The sequence below is a fragment of the Medicago truncatula genome, chromosome 4 (assembly GCF_003473485.1).
Source record: "Medicago truncatula cultivar Jemalong A17 chromosome 4, MtrunA17r5.0-ANR, whole genome shotgun sequence".
Lineage (NCBI taxonomy): Eukaryota > Viridiplantae > Streptophyta > Magnoliopsida > Fabales > Fabaceae > Medicago > Medicago truncatula.
In genome coordinates this window covers 46,047,499-46,073,664 of record NC_053045.1, presented here as the reverse complement: position 1 = coordinate 46,073,664, position 26,166 = coordinate 46,047,499, and the positions used below count along the sequence as shown (strand labels likewise).

Here is a 26,166-nt window from a genome sequence, read left to right as displayed (position 1 = left end):
ACTCACCATTAGGGGTACCATTCCAAGCCAAAGAGTCTTCTGGAGCATCCAAGTGAGGGGCGGGAACATATTTGATAGAGTTAGTAATGTTATGTGGCAGCATTCTGTCAAACTTATGCAGTAGCCAAGACCCATTATTATTTGTAAAGTTGGATGCTGATTTACTAGAGGCATCATGAGGAATAGGAAGTAGAGCATGAGATTCAAGAGTTCCAACATTTGGTACCCAGGGATCCCTTTAGAAGTTAATATCTCTTCTTTGTCCCACTCTCCAAATAAGGTTTTGGCTAACCTTATCCCAATTCTTACATATCCCACGCCATAGGTTCAATCCTGGTTTCCTTACCTGAATTCAAGGCATTAAATAATGACCATGTTTATATTTAGCTTTGACAATTTTTTACCCAAAGCACATCATTTTTCTTACTCAAGGACCAACCAACTTTCATCATGGCTGCAATATTCATGTCACGGGATGAACAAATCCTCAATCCACCAAAGCTTTTTCGGGTGTAGATTGTTGTCCATGAAGCAAGACGGGAGCATCTGTGTTGGGGGAATCTCCCCATATGAACCCACTACATTTTTCGATCAATCTCATCACAAAGACTTTTTGGAACGTATATAATTTTTTTTTTAATAAACACTTGCTCCTTGTGAGGCGTCGTCAAAACCCTAGTTTTTTCTTCTTCACCCACCAACTCGTTTTCTTTTTCCCTTTCATTGAAATAAGTGATTTTCACATTTATTTCGTTTTTTATTTCGTGATTTCATCGTCTTAGTGCAATATTGTTTTGTTTGTCGTCTTCTTACGACGTTGTTTGTCTTTCTTGTTTGTTCAGGTATTTATTCCGTTCAGATTGTCATATCAACTTTGATCTAGTGCTGATCCAATCAATGACTTTGGCGTCATCAACGTTGCAAATCCTGATGCATGAGTATTCCGGAGACTTGAATATAGTCATACGTGTAGGCTTTTTCTACTTTGTTATTTTATGCTATTAACATGGATGGTATGAATTTGTTCGCAGATTTATCTTTTTTATTTTTAGCAAATTTGCATTTGGATCGATGTGCTATATCAATTTGAATGAATTAATATCATTTATATTTGTAAAAAAAAATATTTTTTTTGTTATTCAAGAATTTTTTCCTTCAAAAATATATTTAGTAGTTTCAAAATAATTCCCTAAAACCTGATTTTTCTTTTTTTTTTTTATAAATTGACTTAATTATAATATTGGTCACCTTATTTTCAATCACTCAGGAAATAGATCCTCCAATTTTAAATTCACACATTTTTTTTTTTGTCCTCGTGAGCTCAGCTCAGGTTTGAGGTTCAAACCCCAACCACCACAAAAAATAAATTCACGCATTTTTGGACTTTGGTTTTCTCTTTCAGATTTTTGAACTTAAAAAGGGTGATATTTAAATTGAAGTTTTTAAAAAGTTTTATATTAATTTCAGTGATGATTCAACATCATCAGATCGTATGACACCTAATTTAAAATATGTTACATCACCAATCTTGGGTTAAAAAGTATGGAAAAGGGACAAATGAAAAAGAAATTTTTTTATTTAATCAACACACAAATGAAAAAGAAAAAAGAAAAAAATGGTAATTTAATCATACCATTTAACATTGAGAATTTTTTTAAAAAAATTGAGTTAAATATATTTTTAGTCCCTAAAAAAAAATTATTCACCTATTTGCATTTAATAGAAACTATTTTAAAAGACTAAAAGTATTCATTAAAAAGTTTTCAAAATTAAGACTATTCTTTAAAACTATAATATTATAGTGACTAAAATTACAATTAAAATTTTAAAAGGACTGGACATAAAAACATATTTAAACCTTTATAGCTATGAGTTCTCAATTTTTGAAAGAAACTCAAGGCATTTTTTCAAACAATTGGACTAAAATTGTAGGACTTTACCCCAAAGCCCTTCCAGAAATTCTCAAAGGCCAAGGCAAAACCTAGGCCTAAGAGGGGGTTTGGAAATAGTTTTCAACCAGCAATAGACGCGCCTCGGTTAGAACCTCATTAGCTGCGTCATTGCCCCAAGCGCAAAGATGCTTAATACTTCCATTCAGCTTCGGTTTTATATAGCTGTGTATCACATTTTGTTCTCAGCTTAGCGATGTGGGACATTTTTCAACGTTAACTGATAACTCATGATGAGTCCAAACCCGTCCACTATTATGATCAAACATTCACCATTCATAGCTTTAAAACCAATCAATCAGAGCCTAACGTTATTCTCATTCAAGCTCACGAGCTGCAGAAATCACAAAGGATGCGCAATATAGCATAGCAATGACCCTTCTGTGGCTGCAGACAGACATTTTTGTCTATCTAGTTGATCATTATCAATGGAACAAACCAAGTAAAAACATACTTTTTACTAATGAAAAACTGAAAAGTATAAAGTTTTTCTTTTGTTATTGAACCGCATAAAAGCAGAAACTTAAAATTATGTGTTAACATGAAAATCACAAGTTTTTAGATCTAAATTTATTCTTTTATCTCTTATATTATCTCCTTCAGTATTTTTATTTTTTTGGCTTTCGCACCGGTTTCCAACCCACTAAAGGTGAACGACTAATCCGGCTCATGCGTAGAGGCATGGCACTGGCCAAGCGTTGTTCCTCTTAGGAATCGAACCTGGTATTCCCCGGGTACGTCCTTGGAAGGAGCTCCTTGCCATAAATTATTTTTGTTTAATGATGTAAAATTAGTGGGGCTTATTTAAGTACTTTTCATTGGAGTCCTTATTAATGTATTTCTATTGGAGTCATTGAGTCTTTAATAAATACTTTTATTAAAATATTATAAATAAGTGATATGTAATGTGGGGTTCATTTAAAAAATCTCTATTAAAAAACTACCATTGTGGATATTCTAAGAGTCCATCAGAAACAAGTTAAAAAATAGCTAGAAACCTAGTTGCTCAATATAAAAGCTAACTCATAATCTCTCCACATATACACATTTTTCAACCTAAAATACTTTCCATATTTGATGCATTCTTACTTATTCGTTAGAGTATTCATTGATATAGAAAAGTCAACTAAATAATATTAACCGACCTTCGTTTTTTAGTTAAAATATATTTTTGGTCCCTACAAATATAACGAATTTGGGTTTTAGTCCCACGTAATTTTTTTTTTTTAAATCCATCCCTGCAATATTTTTGTTTTTTAAAATAGTCTCTGACCCCACTTAACTGATGATTTGGCACATTTTTGCATACATGACATTAGTTGACGTGTCACTTTGTCCACTTGGCATCCACATGACATTTATTTCAATTAACTAATTTAATAAACATTTTTAAAAAACAGAAAAAATAATTTTGCAATTAAAATAAAACAATTAAATTTTAATTAATTAAAAAACAATAAAACTGAAGAAAAGGGGAAAATCTTGTGGTTCCCCCATTTTCCCCTCTTTCCTTCCATGCTTCTTTTTCAATGGAACAAACACATTCATCCTCTAATCCTCCATCATCATTCTTCTTCCTCAATCATTGAAAGGTGGTAAATTTTATTCCCATCTTGGATTTGCAGGAATAAGTTTAGAATCATTGAAACAAAGCCCCTCTCATAAGATCTAGGCTTACTCGGCGGCGGACACGAGGTTCATTGTGTTGGACAGAACCAAATCTGGGTTTGCGCCGCCTCAATCCACCATCTTGTCTCGCGACCTCCAATGAACAGTAATGCTCTGGTGAAACACCTTTGCGACGAGCAGTAACCACAATCCCTTCATAAGTAGCGACGGTACCTTCCCATAAAACCATCACCGGAGTTGTCCACGACTCCGGCGACGGTCGCATCTTCCTCTTCCCATGGTGACGCTGTTCATAAAAGCTAAAGACTGCGGTGGTGGTTATCGAAGATGAAAAGAGCAAAGACTGGTTCACAGATGAATTTGTTTATGGCTTGGTACTGCAAATGTTTCTGTGAGTGGGATTCATTTTTTCTTAGTATGTATTTTGTGAAGATGAATGTATGTGTGAAGTGTTGTAGATGCAGACCTAGAAATTGGAATTTGGGAGAGGAGGATGAATTTTTTATTCTGCAAATTCTGGGCAGCAAAGAGATGAATGATTTTTTTATTAATAAACCTCTTTTTTTTTAAAGATTAATAAAATTTGATTGATTTATTTTAATTACAATTTTTTTTTTATGTTTTTTAAAAATGTTTATTAAATTAGTTAATTGAAATAAATGCCACGTGGATGGCAAGTGGACAAAGTGATATGGTAAGCTAACGACAAGTATGCAAAAATGCGCTAAATCATCATGAAAGTGGGGCCATAGACTATTTTAAAAAGCAAAAAAATTTGGAGAGATGGGTTTAATTATTTTTTTTTATACCAAGCACCAAAATCCAAACTCGCTATATTTGCAGGGATTAAAAACATATTTTAGCCTAGTTTTTTAGTAAGAGAAACTCAAACTTCTCTCCTAGAATCATCCATATTGCTTGTTTTTTTTTTTTTTCCATTCCTTTCGATCTAAACAAGTGATTTTCACATATATCAAGTGTTGTCTTCTGGTTTTTTTTTTTTGTGATTTCGTCGTCTGAGTGCGGCGTTGTGTTGTTCGTTGTCTTTGCGCTGTTTGATTTCACATCTTATTGTGGTGTTTGTTTGATTTATATTGAAAGATCAACTTAGTTAATCATAGATTCAAGCAATGATTTGGACATCAACGTTGCAGATCCGGAGACATGAGTATTCTGTTGATTTTAATTTTATAATATTATTTGTATGCATTTTATTTTTGCTTTCGCACCGGTTTCCGACCCACCAAAGGTGGGCGACTAATCCGGCTCGTGCGTAGAGCCATGCGCACTGGCCAAGCGTTGTTCCCCCTGGGAATCCAACCCAGTATTCCCCGGATACGTCCTTGGAAGGAGCTCCTTGCCAGTGGAGCCCAAACAACTTGGTTTATTTGTATGCATTTTGCCATTGTATGTTATTTACTTGAATGTCATGAGTTTGTTTGCAGATTCACTCTTTACGTTTTTAGTAACGTCGATTCTAATATATTCTCTCAATTTAAATTTAATGAATATCGTTTTGTTTTTGTAAAAAAAAAAAAAATGTATTTGTTGATATATTTAAGGGTGGGCAAAAAAACCAAAAAAATGAACTGCTTAATTGAACTGAATTGAAACAAAAAAAACAGAACTATTACTAATAGTTCTAAAATTATTCAGTTTAAAAGAGTTCAGTTCAATTCAAAACCGTTTGAAACAATTCAGTTCACTAAAATTCAAATTTTTTTTTTTTTCTTTTTCTTCATTTTTTTTTTTTTAAAAGTATCAATAATACTCGTTTGGTTTAAAACACTTTAGTAAATAATTTAGTTTTGTTGAATTCAACTTTCATCGTCAAATTGAACCACGCCCATTCCTCTAGATATATCATCCTCTCCGAAAAAAGAAGATGCCACAAATCGAAGACCTACTACAACTCAAAGTTTTCACCTCTTTCCACACCACAAATCTTAGATCGACATAAATAAAACTTTTTAAAACTTAAAGTAAAATAAAAGTTAAAACCTTGCGTATAAATAAACACTACGTGTCACATTTGATGTTGAAATAACAGAGCTGTCACGAGTTGAATTAATACAACTTGCATTGCAATAAGAAAGATCTTGTGGGCGGAGAGGGGATTGTTTTTCTGATACAGTGTGTCGTCCCCAATTTACAACTGTGTCGTCCCCAAAACATACCCCACGCCCTCACTTGTGCCAATGATCTTTCTCATTTTTCTTCCAGATCATCATGTTTGGAACAACATTTTTTTGTTGTTGTAGTGTTAAGTGAAGATACTATAAAATAAGAGGACTAAAGAGCAAAAACAAAAAAAAACATTTGGGGGGTTTAAGAAAAAATACAAGAAAAAACAGGGAACAACCTGTAATAAACACGTTTGACACGAAAGGTCGATAAGCGGTTTAATCTGTATGCTGTATTTGTATATTTGAATTCTATTATGAGGTTGTCTTTTTGTTCAACGTGTGGATCACATGCCCCATCCTCCATAATTACCCTTAATTTAGATTACATATAATAATAATTATATCATCACATTATTCATTCATTCACAAACTTAGATTTCAATTCAGTTGTTGAGATTTTAGCCTCCCTCTTTCAAAGAGGGAGACTTAACACTTCTTTTCTCAGATCTCCTCGGTTCGTGTTTCATCTTCATTTCATTTTCCAGATCTGCTTCTGCTTATTATTATTATTATTATTATTATTTTTTGAATCCTAATTTTTCTTGTTTTTCAGTTGCAAAATGGTTGCAAACAAATTTGTTGTTGATTTGAATAAACCCCTTGTTTGCCAGGTAACCAACTCAATTCACTTTTATTTTTTGTTTTCATAGATTAATCCTATTCGAGTCGTGTTAGACACTAAATGTGAGTATCTCTGAGCTAGCTCCAGACATTTAATGCCCGACACCCGACACATCACATTTTTATTATGTCATCTCTATTTGTAATACTAATGCGTACCGGTACTCAATCAAACTCCAGAGTACTTAAGAATTTACTTTATTTTACAATTGAATTGACAACACTATATGACAGGTTGGTCATCTTGGTGAAGATTATGATAAATGGGTTCATCAACCTATTATGGGCAAGGAAGGCCCTCGTTTCTTTCATAGCAATATCTTGGAGGTACCTACCCTACCCTACCTACATTAAATTTTCATCATTCATGACCATATTCATTAAAATTGATTATGCTGGTTTTACCTGACTCGAGAGATTAGTCTCTGGAATTGGTTGTAGAAGATTTTGGTTTTCAACAAACAATATTGTATCGAAATTAATTACATTATTAAGATTTGTGTTGTTGGAACAGGTTTTCACGCGAACTGCTTGGTGGGTGATTCCAATTATTTGGATTCCAATTGCATCTTGTTTCATTTATAGCTCTTTCAGATTGGGACTCCCTGTTCCTCACCTCCCTCTTTTCGTGCTTCTCGGCATTTTTGTATGGACATTGACCGAATACTTGTTGCACCGTTTTCTTTTCCATGTTCAAACTAAGAGCTATTGGGGAAATACAATGCATTATCTTCTCCATGGTTGCCACCATAAGCACCCTATGGATAGCTTAAGACTTGTTTTTCCACCAGCTGGAGCTGCTTTAATAGCCTACATGGTATACCCCTTTCTACATTTTTCTTTTGTTCATTCTAAATAATGCCTTTTCATTATATGCATGATTTTGTTACCTCTAAAGATAATTGTGACATTGTTTCTCTGGTAATTTGAATCAATAGTAACTTCACCTTTATATAAACTCTTTATTATGGAGGCCTATAATCATTTCAAGTATCATTTATTCTATTTTCCCTATGTCTTAATACATGTAGAAATTATACATTAGTATTTTGTTTTTGTGCGTGTTTTGTGCTATTTTAGTTCATCATAAGATTCATAACTGTGGTGTTAGTCTTAATGATGGATTTCAAATGTCATTGTTTAGTCATCTGAAGGAATGAATGGGATAGCAACCTTAGGATTTCGTTTTAGATACTTTTACCAATTCAATTGATGTTGGTATCAGAAGTACCATGTTAAGTACTTTGAAATCTTGAGGATGTGTTATGATATTTGACATACTTGTCGGTGATATAGAAGTCTATTAGTATTAGACAAGGAAAAAAGTAATGTTAGGGTCAAATGCGGAGGTTGGGATACCTTCATGTATTGCTACCAGACAACTCATACGCCTTATTAAACGAGAAAGACACATTAATTAAACTAAGTTCATCCGTTTCAACTAGCCAAAAATACATGTCTTTGTTTTGAATGATATGTAATCTAAGAGAAGCAGCTCTTCATTTCTAGTAGAGAAGAGAGTGCAGTACATGAATGGTATAGCAGCTCTTCATAGGATATCTCCTATAGAAGAAATATTGACAATATCTCATTAAACATGAAATTATATTTGTTCAATGAATTGATGCTAGCATTTTTGTCTGCATTGTCCAGATCTGGTCCTCAGTGAAGCTTGTATTCCCTCCTTCAATTGCTCCTGCTGTGTTTGGAGGCATTTTGTTGGGCTATGTGATGTATGATTGCACACATTACTACTTACATCATGGTCAACCAAAGAGTGATGTGCCCAAAAATCTCAAGGTATAAGCACTTTCCCTTGCTCCAGTGTGTTACTTTTGCAAAATCATCTTGTCAATTAATAACCATTGTATAGTTTACCTTACCAAAGCCAGACATATTAGTTGATCAAAAGCTGGTCTTTTAGCATTTACCACTAAGCAATTTGATTAGGAATTGAAGGACTTCAATTTCATACGCAGTTATTACCGAGACATTCTTTTCCGTTTCATTTATCCATGCGGGTCTTTTAAACTTGGGTCACAAAACATAATAGCATTCTTCTATCAACTATTTTAAAGAAATTTGGTCCTTATATTCTTTAGTAACAACAGTGACCTTTTTGGTGAAAGATAAACAGCTCCTACTCAGAATATGATGGTGCATGCCGTTTTTTTTTTTTTTTTTTAACATCACATTGCTGCACTTTCTTTATGATGATCCATTAACAATTATCTAAATCTTGCAAGCCTTAAAAAGACAAGTAATCGTTCCTTCCTTATTTTGCAGAAGTACCACCTGAATCATCACTACAGGGTCCAGAGCCTTGGATTTGGCATCACTTCACCACTATGGGATAAGGTTTTTGGAACGGTTCCTCCTCCATCAAAAGTGGATGCCAAACGTAGATAAGTAACAGTTGAGATTGCATTTGTTCATTGGTTATTTATAGCAAATTGAGGAGTTCAGACCAAAAAAAGTGAGGAATTCTCGTTTGTGATTGTCTAATTTTCTTTGCTCATTTGGTGTTTTTTGAGGGTTAACATGCCATCTTGTGTCGAACATTGTGTAAAAATCCATAATATGTATCAAATTTGATTAGTAGATAAACTCTGCTACCTCTGCACAGTCCTTTCTCTGGTAACTTCCTCCTACTTTACAACATTCCTTGTTGCTTGAGATTGCTCAATGTAGGTTGACTTCTAGTTTCAAAGATATCAAGGGATTCAATTACGTTATTTCCATGATAGGAAAAAAATGTCATCGACAATTTTACAAATGACATCATTGTCTATCACGGAAGTAATGTAACAATTTGTTTGAAATAACTACACAGTTGATGGCAACTAGGAAGAAGGCTGCTGCCGCTGCTGCTAATTGTTAAGCTTACACAAATAGCATGCAGAAGCGAAATGCATGTTTTGATTGGATGAGTTTGGCTAAATTACGGTTGCACCGTGATTTCATTGAAGCTCTACAATCTTTAAACAATAATTATCCTGTGCTTTTCTCATTGCACAATATTAAGCAGAAATATATGCATACAATCTTTATTCTTCGTTTTATAATAATTCATCATGTTTTAGACTTGACCATATTTGTGATATTGAAAATATGATCTAGCTTTCTAGCCATAATTACCTCTTTGATCTTCTCTTCTTGTCTTATACACTTTCTTACTTACCAGTTGGCAATGGAGGGATGCTCTGCTCATGCCTAAAGAAATTGGACGGAGCAACTTTAATTTTCACCTTTACTATCCTGTTGAAATTACCCTTAAAATAGCTATCACCCAAGATTAAGCCAGGGAAAGGCTTGTATAAGGGTGTGTTTGTTTTAGCTTTAAGAAAAATATATTTTGTATTAGAAAAATCTAGAGATTCTTTTTTAGAGATTTTTTTAAAAAATATGAAGCTATTTGTGTTTGTTTACTATCCAAAAAATAACCTTTTTTTTTTTTAAAAAAAAATAATGACTTTTAACTAGTTCATGTGTTACCTCCTTGTTTTTGAAAAAGGCTAGCTTTTCATTTTGGAGTGAAAATAGATTGTTTTGATAAAATAATTTTTATAAAAATCCTAAACAAACACGTAAAAATGACAAAGTGATTTTTTTTTCTTCAAAAATAAACCAAAACAAACACACCCTAAGTCTTGTGATTAGCATGTGTAAGTGTAAGAAACAATTTAACTACATGAACTATAAAATATGAAAAATGATATTTATACAACTATTTTGTGACAATCATTTGACAACTTTCTCTCTCATACTCATATTATACTCTTATTCTCTCTCTTCATTTTTCTCTCTCCATTGTTTTTGACTAATGAAAAAAGAGAAAAAATAAGTTGTCACATAAGTTGTCTAAAATGAGTTGTTCAAATATCACTACTCATAAAATATACTCGCTTAATCCACATATGACATATGCATTGTCACACATCTAACCAGGCACACATGCATGTATAAAGTTTTCGGTTCAGCTGACCTCACTCTTTGTCAATTTTTTTAATCAATAATGTAAACAATTTTTTTGAATTGATCCCACATTAATTTTTAGGTTGCCCACACATGACTTAATTTATATACTTGAGATAAACAATGTATCTTGTCCAATTTTTTAATCAGATACATCAATTTTTGTTGACCTAAATCTCTCTTATAAATATGACTGGAGAGAGTAAATTGTTATTCTATCTCTTTCATAATAAGTGAACCTTTTGTAAAAAATATTATCCTGAAATAACTAATCAATTTCACTTTTCAATACAATATTAATTATTTTTTTTTTCAATTATAACTCTAATTAATATTACTTTTATCACTCTCAATTCAATATATTTCACTTTGTATTTATGATAATGGAGAATGCATCAATATTTGACAAAGACACTTAAAACAATTTTTCTCTCTCCTTTATTTATACATTTTTCTTAATATATATAAAATGAGCAAATGACTCACTTAATCTAGAACGGAAGGAGCATATTTTATTTATTAAAAATACTAGTACTACTTTATACATTGAGAAAGTGGATTAGTACTGGCTACTAGATAATTTGGGTTTTAACTAACCTTTGGATTTTATCTAAAACAAAATCAAATGCTCTAAAAAACTATCAAAAGAAAACTTGTCACTAACTCACTATCAAGTAGAAAGTAGATGAAAATTTAAGCTATATTTAATAGTGTTAGAAAATGAAATAAATAAATAAATCTTACAACGCTTTTAAAATATGAAGCAATGAAGAGAGCAGTTGTAATTCTTCGACACAAAAGTGTCTGTAGTTTTTTTTTTCTTTTATATACGTTCATATGCTTTTTGTAATCTTCAATGTTTTGTTTAATGATAATGACTTCATCATTTTAATGTTTATCGTTTTATATATTTTTGTATAAATATTTGTACTTGCAATAGTACAATAATTGTATTAGGGTTTATATTGTATCGGTCATGCCTTGAGAAGGCTCTTAAGGGTTGTATTTATAGCCCTCTATGGATCTGAATTGTGGTTACTTAAACTATAAGTAACGAGGGTAATTAGGTATTTAGGCTGCGTTCTAGAGGCTTCTAGAAACAGGTTGAGGCGGTGCCCTGGGGAGGGCGCGCCTTAGGTCTTAGGGCCCTTCTGGAGGTGCTAAGTCGTCTGAGAGGGTCTAAAAGCCCTTTTAGAGGTCTTTAGGAATATTTTAACAATTTAATATTTATGATAAACGAGCTTGACCTCACTTTCTGAAATTTTTGGATCCACTTAAGGTCTTGCCAACTCTATTCAAATTGACGCATCAGCAAAAATAAACTCCAAATTTAGTGATGGGAAAAAGTTTCACATTTTAAACACAGATAAAAATGCATTTAAGCACTAAATATTTTTTTTGTTACAATTTAAGCACTAATTTCTACATCCTAACGGTGTAAAATCACACTAACAGTGAAAAATCCCTTTTACCTTTTTCACGTCATATTCGAATAAAGATAGTAATTTCACATTATCTCTTTGTTTTTTATTTTGTATTGCAGCAAAAAAATCCTTTTCTCTGTCTTGATTCCTTATGTGTTGTAGTCTTGTAGATCTGCAACCCACATTTTTCTCTGATGTTGGCAGTAAGGGATGCAACATAAATATATCTAACTTAAATTTACCAAAACCTAGAACAGAAAAATCAATTATTATTTTTTTAAGTTTCTTTTTAAAAATTTAAGATGACATGGTAAAAGGATAATACTAATTGAATGACATTATAAAAATGTAACAAAAAAAAAAAAAAAAATGACATTATAAATCAGTGTTGCAATGCATATAAATTACTCTATTTTCAAACCAATAAGCGATTGTCTGCTCCCCTACCTTTTATTATTTATTTAGGATTAAATATGTAAATGGTCCCTTAATTTCGCGCATTTTCTATTTTCGTCCCTTTAAGTTTTTTTTTCTAAAACAAACCCTGTATTTCGATAACCTTTTGGAAAAGGTCCTTGCCGTCAACTTTCGTCAACAAAAACACTATGGTGGCTAATAGAGCACACGTGACAGTTCATGAGTTGGCAAAGTTGATGCGATGGAATGAGAGATGATAAGTTGTTAAAATACAGGGACTAAAATCAAAAACGTAAATTGACACAAGGATGAAATTAAAAAAAAAAAACGTTCTGTCTTCTTCCTCTCAAATTTCAGTCTTCTTCTTCCTCTCAAACTTTCCCCAATCTATCCCATATCTTGCGCCCTTGAACCAAAACCCATATCCTTCAACAATGTCATCTAATTCCATTACTCGATCATATGTGTGTTTTGATTTGTAATGTTAAGTTGAATTATTGTATGCTACTTAAGTTTGATTAATTTAGTGATGTTTGTTGCAATTGATTGCAAAGCCATTCATAAAGTTTGTAGATAATAAAGGCAAGAATACATCTTTTTTATCTCTTTTTTTTTCCACAATTCCCTCTTATTCCTCCAGATCGCTACCAATTACCATACATAAATAGTCAGATCCCCTTTCATCTTTTCTCACTCACATTCAAATTCAAACCCTAATTTCTCAAATTTTCATATGTTGGAAACGCCAGGTTGTGGAAATGGGCATTTCAACATACACATTCTTGAAAATCCAAAAGAAGTGGTACATGGGTTTCTTCCATTTTAGCAGCAAGAGACAAACAAGCAACAACAGTAAGATGAGTGATCCATGACTTATCCTTTTGAAATATCAAACTAGTAACGAATCTATCACATAATCATTTTTTTGGTGCAATCGTGTATAATCACTCCTATTAATCGTGAAATCGTAGAATCCATGATCTTTGAATCGATTTCTCAATTCTGGTCACAGTGGAAAAGATGCGGCGTTTTCAATCGCGGGTCAGAGAAAGGAATGAGATTGAGGTTGTTGTTGTTGTTGTTGGGTTTGAGACTTCTTCTATGGAGAAGATGAAGAGAAAAGGTTGTTTCATTGTGACAAAGGGAGAGAAAGTAGAGCCATTTTCAACTTTGTAATCTGAACATGTGTTTGAATTGTGTAATTTTGCGTTGTTATGTAATTGATGAAGAGAGTTTGTGATGTTTTAATGTGTTGATGAAAAGTGTGGGTCTTGTTGTTGTTGATTGAGGATTATGAGTTTTGTTTTAAAAAATTCTGTGTTTTTTTTTCTTTCTTTTCATGGGTTTGGTGTTGATGATTTATGAATATGATGAAGACAATGAGGGAAGAAGAAGAAGAATATCTTGATTTTAAATTTGAAATTTTGATATTTACGTATTTTCAATTTCGTCCCTATGAACATTTGCGTTTTTGGTTTTAATCCCTCAAATTACTCATTTATCATTCTGTCTTTCCACGTAAGCCACAAACGCCATATCAGCCTTTGCCACGTCGGCCTCCGTTTGCCAGCACATCATTTTTTAACAGAAGTTGATGTTAGAGACCAAAACCAAAAAATTAACAACTTACAAGGTTTGTTTTAGAACAAAAAAAATTACAGGGACGAAAACCAAAAACACGCGAACTTACAGGGATGATTTACATATTTAAACCTTTTTTAGTTTATTTTGTTCAACTTAGAGTACAAGTACGTGTACAAGGGTCAGTCCATCAAACACGAGGCATAAATTTTAAAGATGCTAAATATACATTAAAACCAAGAACCGAGGTGAAGGTGATGAGTGTGTCGAGGTAGCTTTTTACCTCATTGTCATTGGAAAAGCTAATTAGGACATACAACATGGTTTCCAATCAATTTAGACGGGCTAATTTAATTTAATTTTTTTTTTAAAGTTTTTCTTTGGTAATCCCAATTAATTGTAAGTGTCACAAAAAAACATGTTGATAGAACTTTCCTGATATATTAGACTCCTTTTGTGTCAATGACTAGAATCATGTCGATAGAACTTTCATGATATATTAGACTTCTTGTAGTCAGCTAATAACTTCACTCATCGAATAACTACTTGATAAGTCCAGTTTGTTACATGATATTGTGGTGTATTTAGTGTAATAGATCTCGAATAGGCGGGGGTATCTATCTGGTTTAAGTAATATCTATCCCTATCAATAGGAATAATCTGGTAACTACGTAGAAGTTAGCAATACTTTGAGGCGGTGGAGCACAACATGGCTTTATTACTATACAAGGTGGTCCTTGAGACGTCATCCAAGGCTCTTTCCATATACCATGCGTTGTTCTGATACGAGGTATCTCCCGAGATAGTGTAGGAGGTTGGATATGTGTTCGATGGACCTTGACTTGACCCATTTATTGGACCTTCGAGCCATGTTTTTGATGAACTTTGCTATTGAGCGATCCAAACGATAATTGAATTGGACATTTTAGGCATGCACCCTTACAACTTGATATTAAATTGGAGAGATTTAACAAGTGATTGAGCTACACCTAAGGATAAATTGTTAAGAAAAATCCACATTTGATTCTTATGTAGAACAATTATTGGCCATACTTTACTTACCTTCCATACAAACTTTAGACTATTAGGATACATTCCCTTAGAAATCGAAAGGTTATAAACACAAAATATTATTGTATTTTTTCCACTAATTAGGATCCTACATAAATTGATCAAATATTTAGTTTGGAATTTGTTTTTGTTTGAATTTATATATTTTCAAAAAGGAATATATATATATATATATATATATATATATATATATATATATATATATAAATATAAAAGAAAGAAAAACGTGAATCAAATTGCAATTTTTTTTTTTTTTTTTGTTGTAATAAATTGCATCATTTTAATCGACATGTCTTCTAAGCTTGGTCAAGTAGCGGTGTGGACGGTTCATGACTACATGTATGATAACGAGAACCAACTTAATTTTCCTATGAAAATGAGTTAATGACTTTTATTGTATAAAAGTGTGTATGCTACTGATAAATAGGCATGACATTACCTCTTCAAAATTATCACTATAGAAGTGTGTATGCTACTGCCTTACATTTCTAAAGTTTGTCTTCACTTTCAAGATGGTTGCAGAGAAATTTGTTGTTGATTTGAATAAGCCCCTTGTTTTCCAAGTAAACTCAAATTATTACATTTTTATTTATCCTCAACTTTTTTTAATCACTGCACCATCACAATTTAATTTTACAACACTATGTGACAGGTTGGTTATCTTGGTGAAGCTTATGAAGAATGGGTTCACCAACCTATTATGAGCAAGGAAAGCCCTCGTTTCTTTCATAGCAGTTTCTTGGAGGTACCTATATAACCCTAAATACATTACATTTTTCATATCATTCATTCATTTTAATGTATCAAAATTAATTGAGAATTTTTTGTTGGAACAGTTTTTCACACGCACTGTTTGGTGGGTGGTTCCAATTGTTTGGGTACCAGTTGCATCTTATTTCATATATAACTCTTTCAGATTGGGACTCCCTATTCCTCAAATCACTCTTTTCGTGCTACTTGGCATTTTTGTATGGACATTGGTCGAATACTTGTTGCACCGTTTCCTTTTCCATGTTCAAACTAAGAGCTATTGGGGTAATACTTTTCATTTTCTTTTCCATGGTTGCCACCATAAGCACCCAATGGATAGCTTAAGACTTGTTTTACCACCAACTGCAGCCGTTTTATTTGCCTCTCCGGTATTCCTCTTTCTACATAATAATGCTTTTCCTTATAATATTTTGCGGATATGTGTTATAATATTTTACATTATTTTTTTGTGAACATTATATTATTTTAAATACATGTAGGATGATTATATTTTTTTTTGAATAAATGTAGGTTGATTATATTGAAGTATGCTATTCTTAAACAAGAAATTACAATATTAAAGTGAAATGCCCATTTTTTTTGAATAAATGTAGGTTGATTATATTGAAGTATGCTATTCTTAAACAAGAAATTACAATACTAACGTGTAATTTTACGAAACAACACGTTAGTCTTATTAACCAACAAGAAAGTCACTTTTTTTTTTAAAGACACATCAACTTTGCCAAGTTCATGGTAATTACCTATCAATAAGTAAAACATGTCTTTGTTTCCCGAATCCAATCCGAATGGACCAAAATGTTTGGAGGTCTAAAACAAATCTTATGTAGTAGTAAAGTTTTTTTCGCTGTCAGCCCCCAATAATTAATTTAAATACAAAACAGTCCCTTATGTTTTGATTCTTTGGTAGTTTTGGATTCCAATCAATTGTTGACTTGGTCGTTGCTGATGTGGCCCCCACATCCTATTAGTGAAATGCCACATGTATTATTATTATTTTTTACTTTTTTAAATTCATCCTGTTATTTTTAAATTGAAATAAATTAATAAAAAAGGAAAAAGAAAATAGAAAGCACGTGAAGTAATACTTTTCAAGCCTTCAAAGTGCACAACAAGGCAATGTTACTAGTATGTTTAAACATGATCTGTTTAATGTTTTTTTTTTTTCTTTCTTTCTTTTGCTGCCGCTACCAACGCTAGTGCCAGGATTTTTCATCCCATTTCCAGATTTGGGGGATGGGCTTTCTGTTGCTTTCTTTAACCACTCGACAAATTCTTCCTCAGTCATGGTTTCTTCAAAATTAGGTGTTGGCATATTAGGAGGAGTTGGCACCCGCCCATTATACTGGTGTTCACATGAAAACTTGGTTTATGTGTTTTTGGTTTCCAGCACCAAGTTCAAACGTCAGCAACGACTAATGGGATGTGGGTGCCACATCAGCAACGACTAAGTCAACAATGGACTGGGAGTCCAAAATTGCCAAAGATCAAAACATAGGAGTCTGTTTTGTATTTAAATTAGTTAGGGGACCATAACCGGGGTTCAAATGTGCAATTAACCCTAAAAAAAATAATACAAGACTTATAAAAAAATCACATTAGTGAAGCATGTATGCTTCTAAAAAGAGGTATGCTTAATGATTTTTGTCTGCATTGTCCAGTTCTGGCCCATAGTGAAGCATGTATGCCCTCCTTCAATCGCTCCTGCTTTGTATGGAGGCATGTTGTTGGGCTATATGATCTATGATTGTACCCATTACTACTTACATCATGGCCAACCTAAGAGTCATGTACCCCGAAATCTCAAGGTATAGCTACTTTCTCTTCCTTAAATGTAGACGACAATCTACTGTTTTACCTTACAAAATCATCTTGAAATCATGATAAAAGCTGTTGACATTCTTGTAGTGTTGCACTTTCTATATGATGCATTAAAAGGATCATAAGTAATTATTCCTTCCTTATTTTGCAGATGTATCACTTGAGTCATCACTATCGGGTCGCCAGCCTTGGTTTTGGCGTCACTTCACCACTCTGGGACAAGGTTTTTGGAACGGTTCCTTCACCATTTAAGATAAATGCCAAACGTTGATAAGTAACTTTTTAGGTTGCATTTATAGTTGGTTAAGTATAGTAAATTGAGGTGTTTAGACCAAAGAAGTTAAGAATAAGGAGGGTAATGGAATCATTGTTATTAAAATACCTTAAAGAATCCAAATATCCTACAATTTTGTAATTATGCTCTACCTTACCGATCTCAATCCTAAGTAGAATTTTATAATATTATTTTTGATTTTGTTTGCGAGCTTTGATTTTGCGATCTTGGTATCTCTATTCGATTCTACTAATTAAATTAATTGAGTAGAATCATTCGATTTTGATTGCGATTTTTGTGATTTCGTGATCCTCTTTTGATTTGAAGCAAAATATCGATTTTAACTACCTTATGAGGAATTGTAGAAGAACAAGGAGAAATATTCTCTATGATATAATTATTGTTGTGAATTCCGGTAAAAATCACACCAATGAATAACAAAGATGTGTAGAGCAAATGAAGTGGTAATCAATGTATGAAGTGTTTCCAAGCAACAACAACAATAAAACAGACCTAGATCTAAGTGTATAGCAACACCACAAGCATAATCAAAGCACAAAGATAAGCAATGAAAGAAAGGAACAAACACACCAAGATTGTTGACCCAGTTCGGTCCAATATGACATAATCTGGGGGAGAGAGCAGCTCTCCAATCCACTATGGTGAAAGTGTTACAAAAGAGTTATAAGAAATTAGCTTATAAGCTTACACAAGAACAAGACCTAATTTCTACCAATTTTGTGTCACCCACACTCTCAATAATGAATCCTAAGAGAAAACACAAATGGAAGCTTTTGATCCTTCCAATGGTGAATTGTCACTACCCAAGGTGTTTACAATATTTCCCATCCCAAGAGATCCTCACTACAAAGACACTCAACCCTAAAGTTACCTCATTTGTAATCCAAATTTTCTCTCTCTTCCAGCTCTTTTCAAAATCTGCACAGGAACACTTATATAGCAGTATTCAGCTGTCAAAATCGTGTCACATTTTTTCAAAATGTAAAACGATTGATGCGTACGATCCAAGGTACGACCAACCTTATCCGGAAAAACGTATCCAGCAAGTTTGAAAATTGTGTCACGTTTTCCCAAATTTGTGACACGATTGAGCACCCTGCAAACCGTACTCACTGCCTGGAAATTGTGACACGTTGATGAAATCGTGTCACGATTTCTCTGTTCTTCCAAACCACAAATTTGAAGCCAATATACAACAATTATGTTATTCATATTGTAATTTCTCTTCTTATATAAACAGTCTCTCAAAACGTAGTAATATTATTCCAGTACTTTTTCATGGTATTACGAGCTCTAGGTTAGAGTTACATTGTAAAGTGTTTAAATTTTAGTGCAACGCATTCTTTGTGCTACAATGACTAGAAGACGACAACGAAAACACCATCGCATCTGCTGCTAAAGGTTACTTTTATGATTGTCTAGTGGTCTCTTTTGTAGTGGTTTGGTTGTCCCAATAATAGTTTCTTCAATTTTTACAACCATGAGGAACCTTTTAATGTCCTCAAGGTTGAGATTTAACACCTTAGTGGAAAAAAAAAATCATGCGGTGTGGTCCTGAATTGTTACTTCTAGCATGTTACTTCTTGGATGTTCCTTTGCATGCAAGTAATGTTTTCACTTTTGTTGCAACTTTGCGCCTTGTTCAAGAGCCAATTACAAGTATTCTGTATGTCATTGTAGTGAATCGATTTTAAAAGTGTCTCAATTGATCTCAAAGTGTTGATCAAAAGTTAATTGTTGTTCGCTAGGTACCTGAAAGCAATCAGTAGATACCTAAAGAACAATCGTCTTATGTTTTTGCCAAACAATTTCTTGAAAATGGAGATGTTCAAAAAAATTCCTATGTAAATACATCCCCACAAAATGGAATTGCAGAGATAAAGAATAGAAATCTTTTTGAGGTTGCTAGAGCTTTACTTTTTACAAATGAGGTTCTAAAATATTTATGGCTGGGTGGAGTTGATTTTATTAAATTGTTACCCCAAACGGAACCATCTAAGTAAAGCCTTCTTCATTCACCATATGTTTTTATTGTATCAATCAATATTGCGAGGTTTTGTGAGTTGTATAATTTATATAACTTTTTTAAAAATATAACAATTTAGAAAAACTAACTATCATATAAATGTCACAATTTTATTTATTTATTAAATTGATCAAATTTTCTCAAATATTTTTAGACGAATTTCTAACAGAGTTGGGCACGGATGCCCATACTAATTATTGTAACTTTAGCACGGACCATCTTACGTAAACAATCTTATATTTTTATCTATTTTAAAAATTGATATATTATGGATTTATGGTAGCATAGGTCATAGCACTCCTAATGAACAAGTGGTTTTCCTAAAATAAAGTTTTAAATTGAGTTTGTCTCCAACTAGAATAAAGGAGGAACATTCCGATTATTTATATAAAAAATAGCACATCTGCACTATCCCACTCTTCTTAGTGCACAATATTGAACAGAAATATTTGTGATACAATCTTTATTCTTCAGTTGCTAATAAGTAACACTAAACTTATTTAACTTGTGATATTGAAAACTTGATCCATCATTCTAACAATAAGCACTCCTTTGATTTTCTCTTCTTCTTGCCTTCTACACTTTCTTACTTACCAATTGGAAGTGAAGGGATACTTTGCTCATGCCTAAAGAAATTAGATGGATCAACTTTAGTTTTCACCTTTACTAACCTATTGAAGTTACCCTTAAAATACCTATAACCCCAAGAGTTAGCAAGAGAAAGACTTGTACAATTCTTCTTGTTCATCCCTATATCCAAATCTCTATAATTCACATAGTTTTCCCTTGGATTTTTTGATGCATAAGGAGTCATATAGGAGTAAAATTTCCTCATCCAGCTCATATGTTTTGCCATATTCTTTTCTCCATCAATCCATCCTGATAAGTACTGAATTTTGTAAAGAGTTCCTTTTCTGTGAGGAAAAGGTGTTGCAGATTCTGCAATCCTACTCATCATTCCTCCATAGGGATTCCATATCATTAAAGGACCTTCATCCTGAAGAAAAATTTTCCAAAGGGAATTGAGGGAAGTTTCTGGAATCACTTGTCTCACAAAATCTGATTTTGCTTTGAAGTAAGCCTTGGATGTAGGTTTTCCCTGGAGCAAAACTTCTGGAGGTGTTGTATTGGGATAGCCGGCGATATAAAGAACCGATTTGATCCAACTAGTTTCCAAACAATCCTTTCTTGTTAAACCCAATTCAGGAAAACTCTGCTTCATAACTTGGAGAAGTCTATTAGCTCCACCAAGAAATAGAGCTTGGTAAGAAGTGGTTACAGTTCTTTGACCAGGAACACTACCATTGCCTGGCTGAATCAAGACTCTGATGAAGAGATTTTCATCAATATTTGGTGCTACTTGTTGCCATCTATAAAGAAGTTTGTTTCCACCTTGTTCTAGACTCTTTGTTACTGTGAAAACTGTCACAGTTTTTGGCACAGGAACTAATTTGATCTTCCACCAGAGAATAACTCCGAAGCTACCTCCTCCGCCTCCTCTTATTGCCCAAAATAGGTCTTCTCCCATTGCTTTCCTGTCAAGAATTTTTCCATTAGCATCAACAATTCGAGCGTCAACAACGTTGTCTACACCAAGGCCATACTTTCTCATCATAGAACCGTAAGCTCCTCCCGTGATGAGGCCACCGATGCCTAAAGATGTACAAAGGCCTGCAGGGAAGCCATGAACTGAACTTTTCGCGGAAATTTTGTAGTAGACTTCACCAATAGTTGCGCCTGCTTGAATCCAAGCCGTGTTATGTGGAATATCAACGTTTACTGCACGTAGTTTAGCCAGGTCTAGGATCATAAACGGTTTCTCGATAAGAGAAACATAAGAAAGACCTTCATAGTCGTGCCCTCCGCTGCGTATTCTCATATGAATACCATGTTGTTTTGCACATATCACAGCTGCTTGGACTTGTGAATCATGGAATGGTGTGAATATGAAATCTGGTTTTGGCACTGAAGGCAATAAATACCTCAGGTTTTGAGCAGTGGATTCAAGGATTGAAGTGTAGGACTTATTGGTTGAGGTGTAGATTGAAGAGGGAAATTGGTTTGGAATTTGAGCATGAAGTGATAGGCAATTATTGAAAGTTTCTTCAATTGAAACTGAAGTGGAAAGCGGAACAGATAGCAGAACAACAAAAGTTGCTAGGAGGGACATCATAGACTGCATGATGTCTTTTCTCATGTTTTGTGATAAAATGTTTCTCTAGCTTGTTAATATATACTGGACTACTGGTTGGTAGCACTGAGATTGACACTCTACATGACGCGGACAATGACATTTCGACACCGCTAATAGTTTGAGAAAATCACATAATTCAGTGTAATTTTAAATGTCGATGTCGTGTTGGTGTTGGACACGACACGTATCTGACACTGGAACACGCCTATTCGAAGAAGTGTTCGTACTTCATACCGGTACTTCTTAGTCTTAGTTTTATGGCAATAATTTTTACGTGTAGTTGAGCTAAGAAAAACGTCATGTGAATGCATAATAATTAATTTTATTAGGTCCACTTCCAGTGTTATAGTGTTTATAGTTGAAAATATGAAATGTGGAAATGTTAGTATTTGACTTGCAGTAAGTATGCACTAGGAATTATTGGATACAATTCAGACCTCAAGATTGTAATTATGTGAAAATAACGTGTTTTTTCCTATATGTACAAATTATCTTCCCACTACCATGTGTACTGCAATTGTATATGATTGATGCCAATATGTAATCATGGATTTTTGATGGAATACTTTTGAGGATAAGGAGAAATGCTTTCAAATTATTTTTTATTCCTTTTCTGGGATAATGTAAATTTTTATTTCATTTTATTTTTTTAAAAATGCTTTGAGAAAATGCTTTAAATAAACTTTTTCTTTAAAGAAAGGCAACAAACAGAAAAGATTTTCTCCAACAACCATCTATATTTGCAGGAAAGTTCAAAATCAGAAGAAGCTGCCATGTGCCAAATATCACTCAAAAGTCTTCTTCTTTTGGGAGACTTGTATTCTCGTCATAAAGAGTATTGTTATTGCAACTTGAAAAATTTAACATCATACTGTTGGATGGGTCCTTCTCAAATGAGAGCCCACACCTAATAAAATGAAAAAAAAAGGGGTAGGGTATTACCTTTCCCACTTTACTCTTTTCTAGCCAGTCTTTCAAATTTTAGATCTTAAACCCTTTAAAACACGTTAAAACATTCTAAAAAATCCTACTTTTTTTCTTCGAATGTTATACTTTGAATATGGTGCGTGAGAATAGAGTACAATGGAAAAAGAAATACCCAAAAATGTATGTGTGTGAATGAGCCGAGCCTGTGTGTGTGATAAGGGCGTCGTTCGAGTGTTATTGACTTTTTGTGATTTTGTTTCTATCGCTCTTTTAACCAATCATTCTTTCTAATCTAAATATTTCTTTTTCTTACACATTCTCTTTCATTTAAATAAACTAAAGGATATCCGCGCGAGCTTAACTCAGTTGGTAAAGACAATTTATAATATATGCAAGGTTCGGGTTCGAACCTCGGAAAAAAAAAATACACTAAAGAACAAAGACATCAAAGAGTATTGAATATAGCTTTTATTATTTTTAATTAGTTGACATATATTACACTTTAATTGAGATGAATTAAGTGAGATCCATTTATTTATTGACTATTTACTGTTCCTTATCCAGTGCCCGAAAGCACCGGTTAGCATTGCCCAAATTATTAAATATTTTAATGTTTTATTATATTTCTTAATCCGTACGTACACTCATTTTATAATTAAGGAGGTATAATGATAGATCTTCAAAGACAAAATTAGTTTAGGATCATGAAGTAGTAGCTTAGTGGTATGACTTTAACATTGAAGAAGCATTATGTAGGAGGTCATTGGAGGAATGAGGAGAATAACTCACTCAGCTCAATCACCAGAATAATATCCAGAAACCATTTTAATTTTAAAGAATAGGTTAAGTCATCTTAAATAAATCATTCCACTCTCCCATTCACCAAATCAAGATTCCTCCAACTTTCATTAAATATCAAATTCATAATAGTATAGTTACAATTCTTTTACATCAGAATCATATTTAGAAAACCCACATCCTTAAAAAAAAATACCACTAGTTGCACTACACTTTTTGCTTGACCATCAAACACTTACAAGCAATTAGACACCTAAATCACACACACACACACAAAGACATCCCACATTACAATTAGGCACTTAATCAGTACTATCTTACAACATTAATAATACAATAAAAGTAACAAACCTAGATGTATCTTTATTTTTCTAAACTAGATAATGACCCCTTCCATAACAAATTCATAAATACCATTCTTCTGATACTAGCAGCAAAGTGTCTTATTTTCCTTTTCTTGTGTTTTGACATTTTATTTTTATATTGGAAGTGGTGGAATACTTTGTTCATGCCTAAACACATTTTCAGGATCCACTCTAGTCTTTATCTGAACCAACTTGTTAAAATTACCCTTAAAATACCTATAACCCCAACCAGTTGCTTCTATATAGCTTGTACTATTCTTAGAGTTAATTCCCAAATCAAGATCCCTATAATTCACATAAGCTTCCCTTGGAAATTTAGACACATAAGGAGTCATATAGTTATAAAGCTTCCTAATCCAGTCTACATGCTTTGCAACATTCTTGTCACCCTCTTGCCATATAGACAAGTACTGAATTTTATACAATGTTCCATTTCTATGTGGAAAAGGGCTATCAGATTCTGAAAATTCACTCATTTTTCCACCATATGGATTCCAAATCATCAAAGGACTATCTTCACTCAACAGCCTCTGCCACAATCCTTCAATACCAGTTTCTGGTATTGGTTCCCTCACAAAATCTGATTTTGCTTTGAAAGAATTCTTGAATGTTGGTTTTCCTTTAAGAAGAACTTCAGGTGGTGTATCACTTGGAAATCCTGCAATGTAAAGCACTGATTTGATCCAACTAGTTTCTTGACAATCTTTCCTTGTCAAACCCAATTCAGGAAAACTTGTTTTCATGACTTGAAGTAGTGTTCTTGCTTCACCAAGAAAAACAGCATTATAAGAATTTGTAATAGTTCTTTGAGTTTTGTTTCCAACACTAGCAGCTGGTTGGATGATGACTCTAATGAAGAGATTTTCATCAATAAAAGGTGCTACTTCTTGCCATCTATGAAGAATTTTTGTAGCACCTTGTTCTAGAGTTTTAGTGACAGTAAAAACTGTCACTGTTGGTGGAACAGGAACAAGCTTTATCTTCCACCAAAGAAGTATACCAAAGCTTCCACCTCCACCACCTCTTATAGCCCAAAATAGATCCTCTCCCATGGCTTTTCTGTCAAGAATGTTACCCTTCGCATCAACGATTCGAGCATCTAAGACATTATCAACACCAAGACCATATTTTCTCATCAATGTTCCATATGCACCTCCTGTTATGTGTCCACCAACACCTAAGCTTGTGCACAGGCCTGCAGGGTAACCAAGAACAGAACTTTTCTCGTATATTCTGTAATAGACTTCACCGATAGTGGCACCGGATTGAACCCAAGCAGTGTTGGTTTTAGTGTCGATGCTTATGCCGCGAAGTTTGATTAAATCGACAACTATGAAAGGTGTTTCGATTTTGGAAACATATGAAAGTCCTTCATAGTCATGGCCACCACTTCTTACTCTTAGATGGATTCCAAGTTTCTTGGAGCAAATTACGGCTGCTTGGACATGGGAATCTTGGGAGGGTGTGAATATGAATTCGGGTTTCGGTGTAGATGGTGCCAAACACCTTAGGTTCATTGCTAAGGAATCAAGGATGGTTGCGAATGAAGGTTCATTTGGAGTGTAAATTGTTGTATGAAATGGATATGTTCTGTCTGAATTCATGTTGAGACATTGGACAAAACTGTCTTGAAGTAATAAAGAGGAAACTTTTAATGAAAGTGATGATAATAGAAGGACTAAAATTGGCAAGGGTAAGATTGGTGAATCCATGATTTTTGTTTGTGTTCTCGTTTTTGTGGTGAAGGAAGGTATCACCAATGCTCTATATATAATGTGAGCAACTATGGGAAAAAATTGAAACAGTGCATACACATGAAGAGTGTTGGTATTGTTTTAAGGTCAATGTTCTAAATTTAATTATGATAGTGTTGAATATAAACTTTTTTCATTTTAACTTGTTTCCAATAACATGTAACACTTTAAACAAGGAACTCGAGTGGTTAATGAATTTCAGCTAACGACAAATCATTCGGAAGTGCATATACCTCATGTTTGAATCTTGTCTGAATAATATTTGATCCGATCTTATTTATCTTTTGGTCGAATCTCTAAACTATGAATGTCTTTTTCATAAAAATCGGAGTGTTAACACAAAAATAATTCTAAATAATATG

The 26,166-nt window shown here is 33.3% G+C and overlaps 4 protein-coding genes and 1 non-coding gene across 5 annotated transcripts; 2 read left to right on the top strand and 3 right to left on the bottom strand.

Annotated features, from left to right (window-relative positions):
* Positions 1 to 1,932: 1,932 nt before the first annotated feature.
* Positions 1,933 to 2,079, bottom strand: LOC112421446 (U4 spliceosomal RNA). The gene has a single exon (XR_003011774.1). It is a non-coding gene; the product is annotated as a U4 spliceosomal RNA (small nuclear RNA).
* A 3,261-nt stretch (positions 2,080 to 5,340) lies between these two features.
* LOC25493368 (dihydroceramide fatty acyl 2-hydroxylase FAH1) lies at positions 5,341 to 9,046 on the top strand. The gene is made up of 6 exons (XM_013601851.3): positions 5,341 to 6,218; positions 6,318 to 6,375; positions 6,620 to 6,712; positions 6,900 to 7,202; positions 8,039 to 8,185; positions 8,672 to 9,046. The coding sequence occupies exons 2-6, from the start codon at positions 6,325 to 6,327 to the stop codon at positions 8,792 to 8,794; spliced, it is 717 nt and encodes a 238-aa protein (XP_013457305.1). The 5' UTR covers positions 5,341 to 6,218; positions 6,318 to 6,324; the 3' UTR covers positions 8,795 to 9,046.
* A 6,169-nt stretch (positions 9,047 to 15,215) lies between these two features.
* Positions 15,216 to 17,877, top strand: LOC25493367 (dihydroceramide fatty acyl 2-hydroxylase FAH1). Its single transcript, XM_024781126.2, has 5 exons — positions 15,216 to 15,416; positions 15,506 to 15,598; positions 15,690 to 15,992; positions 17,286 to 17,432; positions 17,597 to 17,877. Exons 1-5 carry the CDS (start codon positions 15,366 to 15,368, stop codon positions 17,714 to 17,716), a joined length of 714 nt encoding a protein of 237 aa, XP_024636894.1. The 5' UTR covers positions 15,216 to 15,365; the 3' UTR covers positions 17,717 to 17,877.
* Positions 17,878 to 20,104: 2,227 nt separating this feature from the next.
* Positions 20,105 to 21,964, bottom strand: LOC25493366 (berberine bridge enzyme-like 13). Its single transcript, XM_013601848.2, has one exon. The coding sequence runs from the start codon at positions 21,961 to 21,963 to the stop codon at positions 20,353 to 20,355; it is 1,611 nt and encodes a 536-aa protein (XP_013457302.1). The 5' UTR covers position 21,964; the 3' UTR covers positions 20,105 to 20,352.
* A 1,801-nt stretch (positions 21,965 to 23,765) lies between these two features.
* Positions 23,766 to 25,806, bottom strand: LOC25493365 (berberine bridge enzyme-like 13). Its single transcript, XM_013601847.3, has one exon. The coding sequence runs from the start codon at positions 25,760 to 25,762 to the stop codon at positions 24,164 to 24,166; it is 1,599 nt and encodes a 532-aa protein (XP_013457301.1). The 5' UTR covers positions 25,763 to 25,806; the 3' UTR covers positions 23,766 to 24,163.
* Between the last annotated feature and the right edge of the window lie 360 nt (positions 25,807 to 26,166).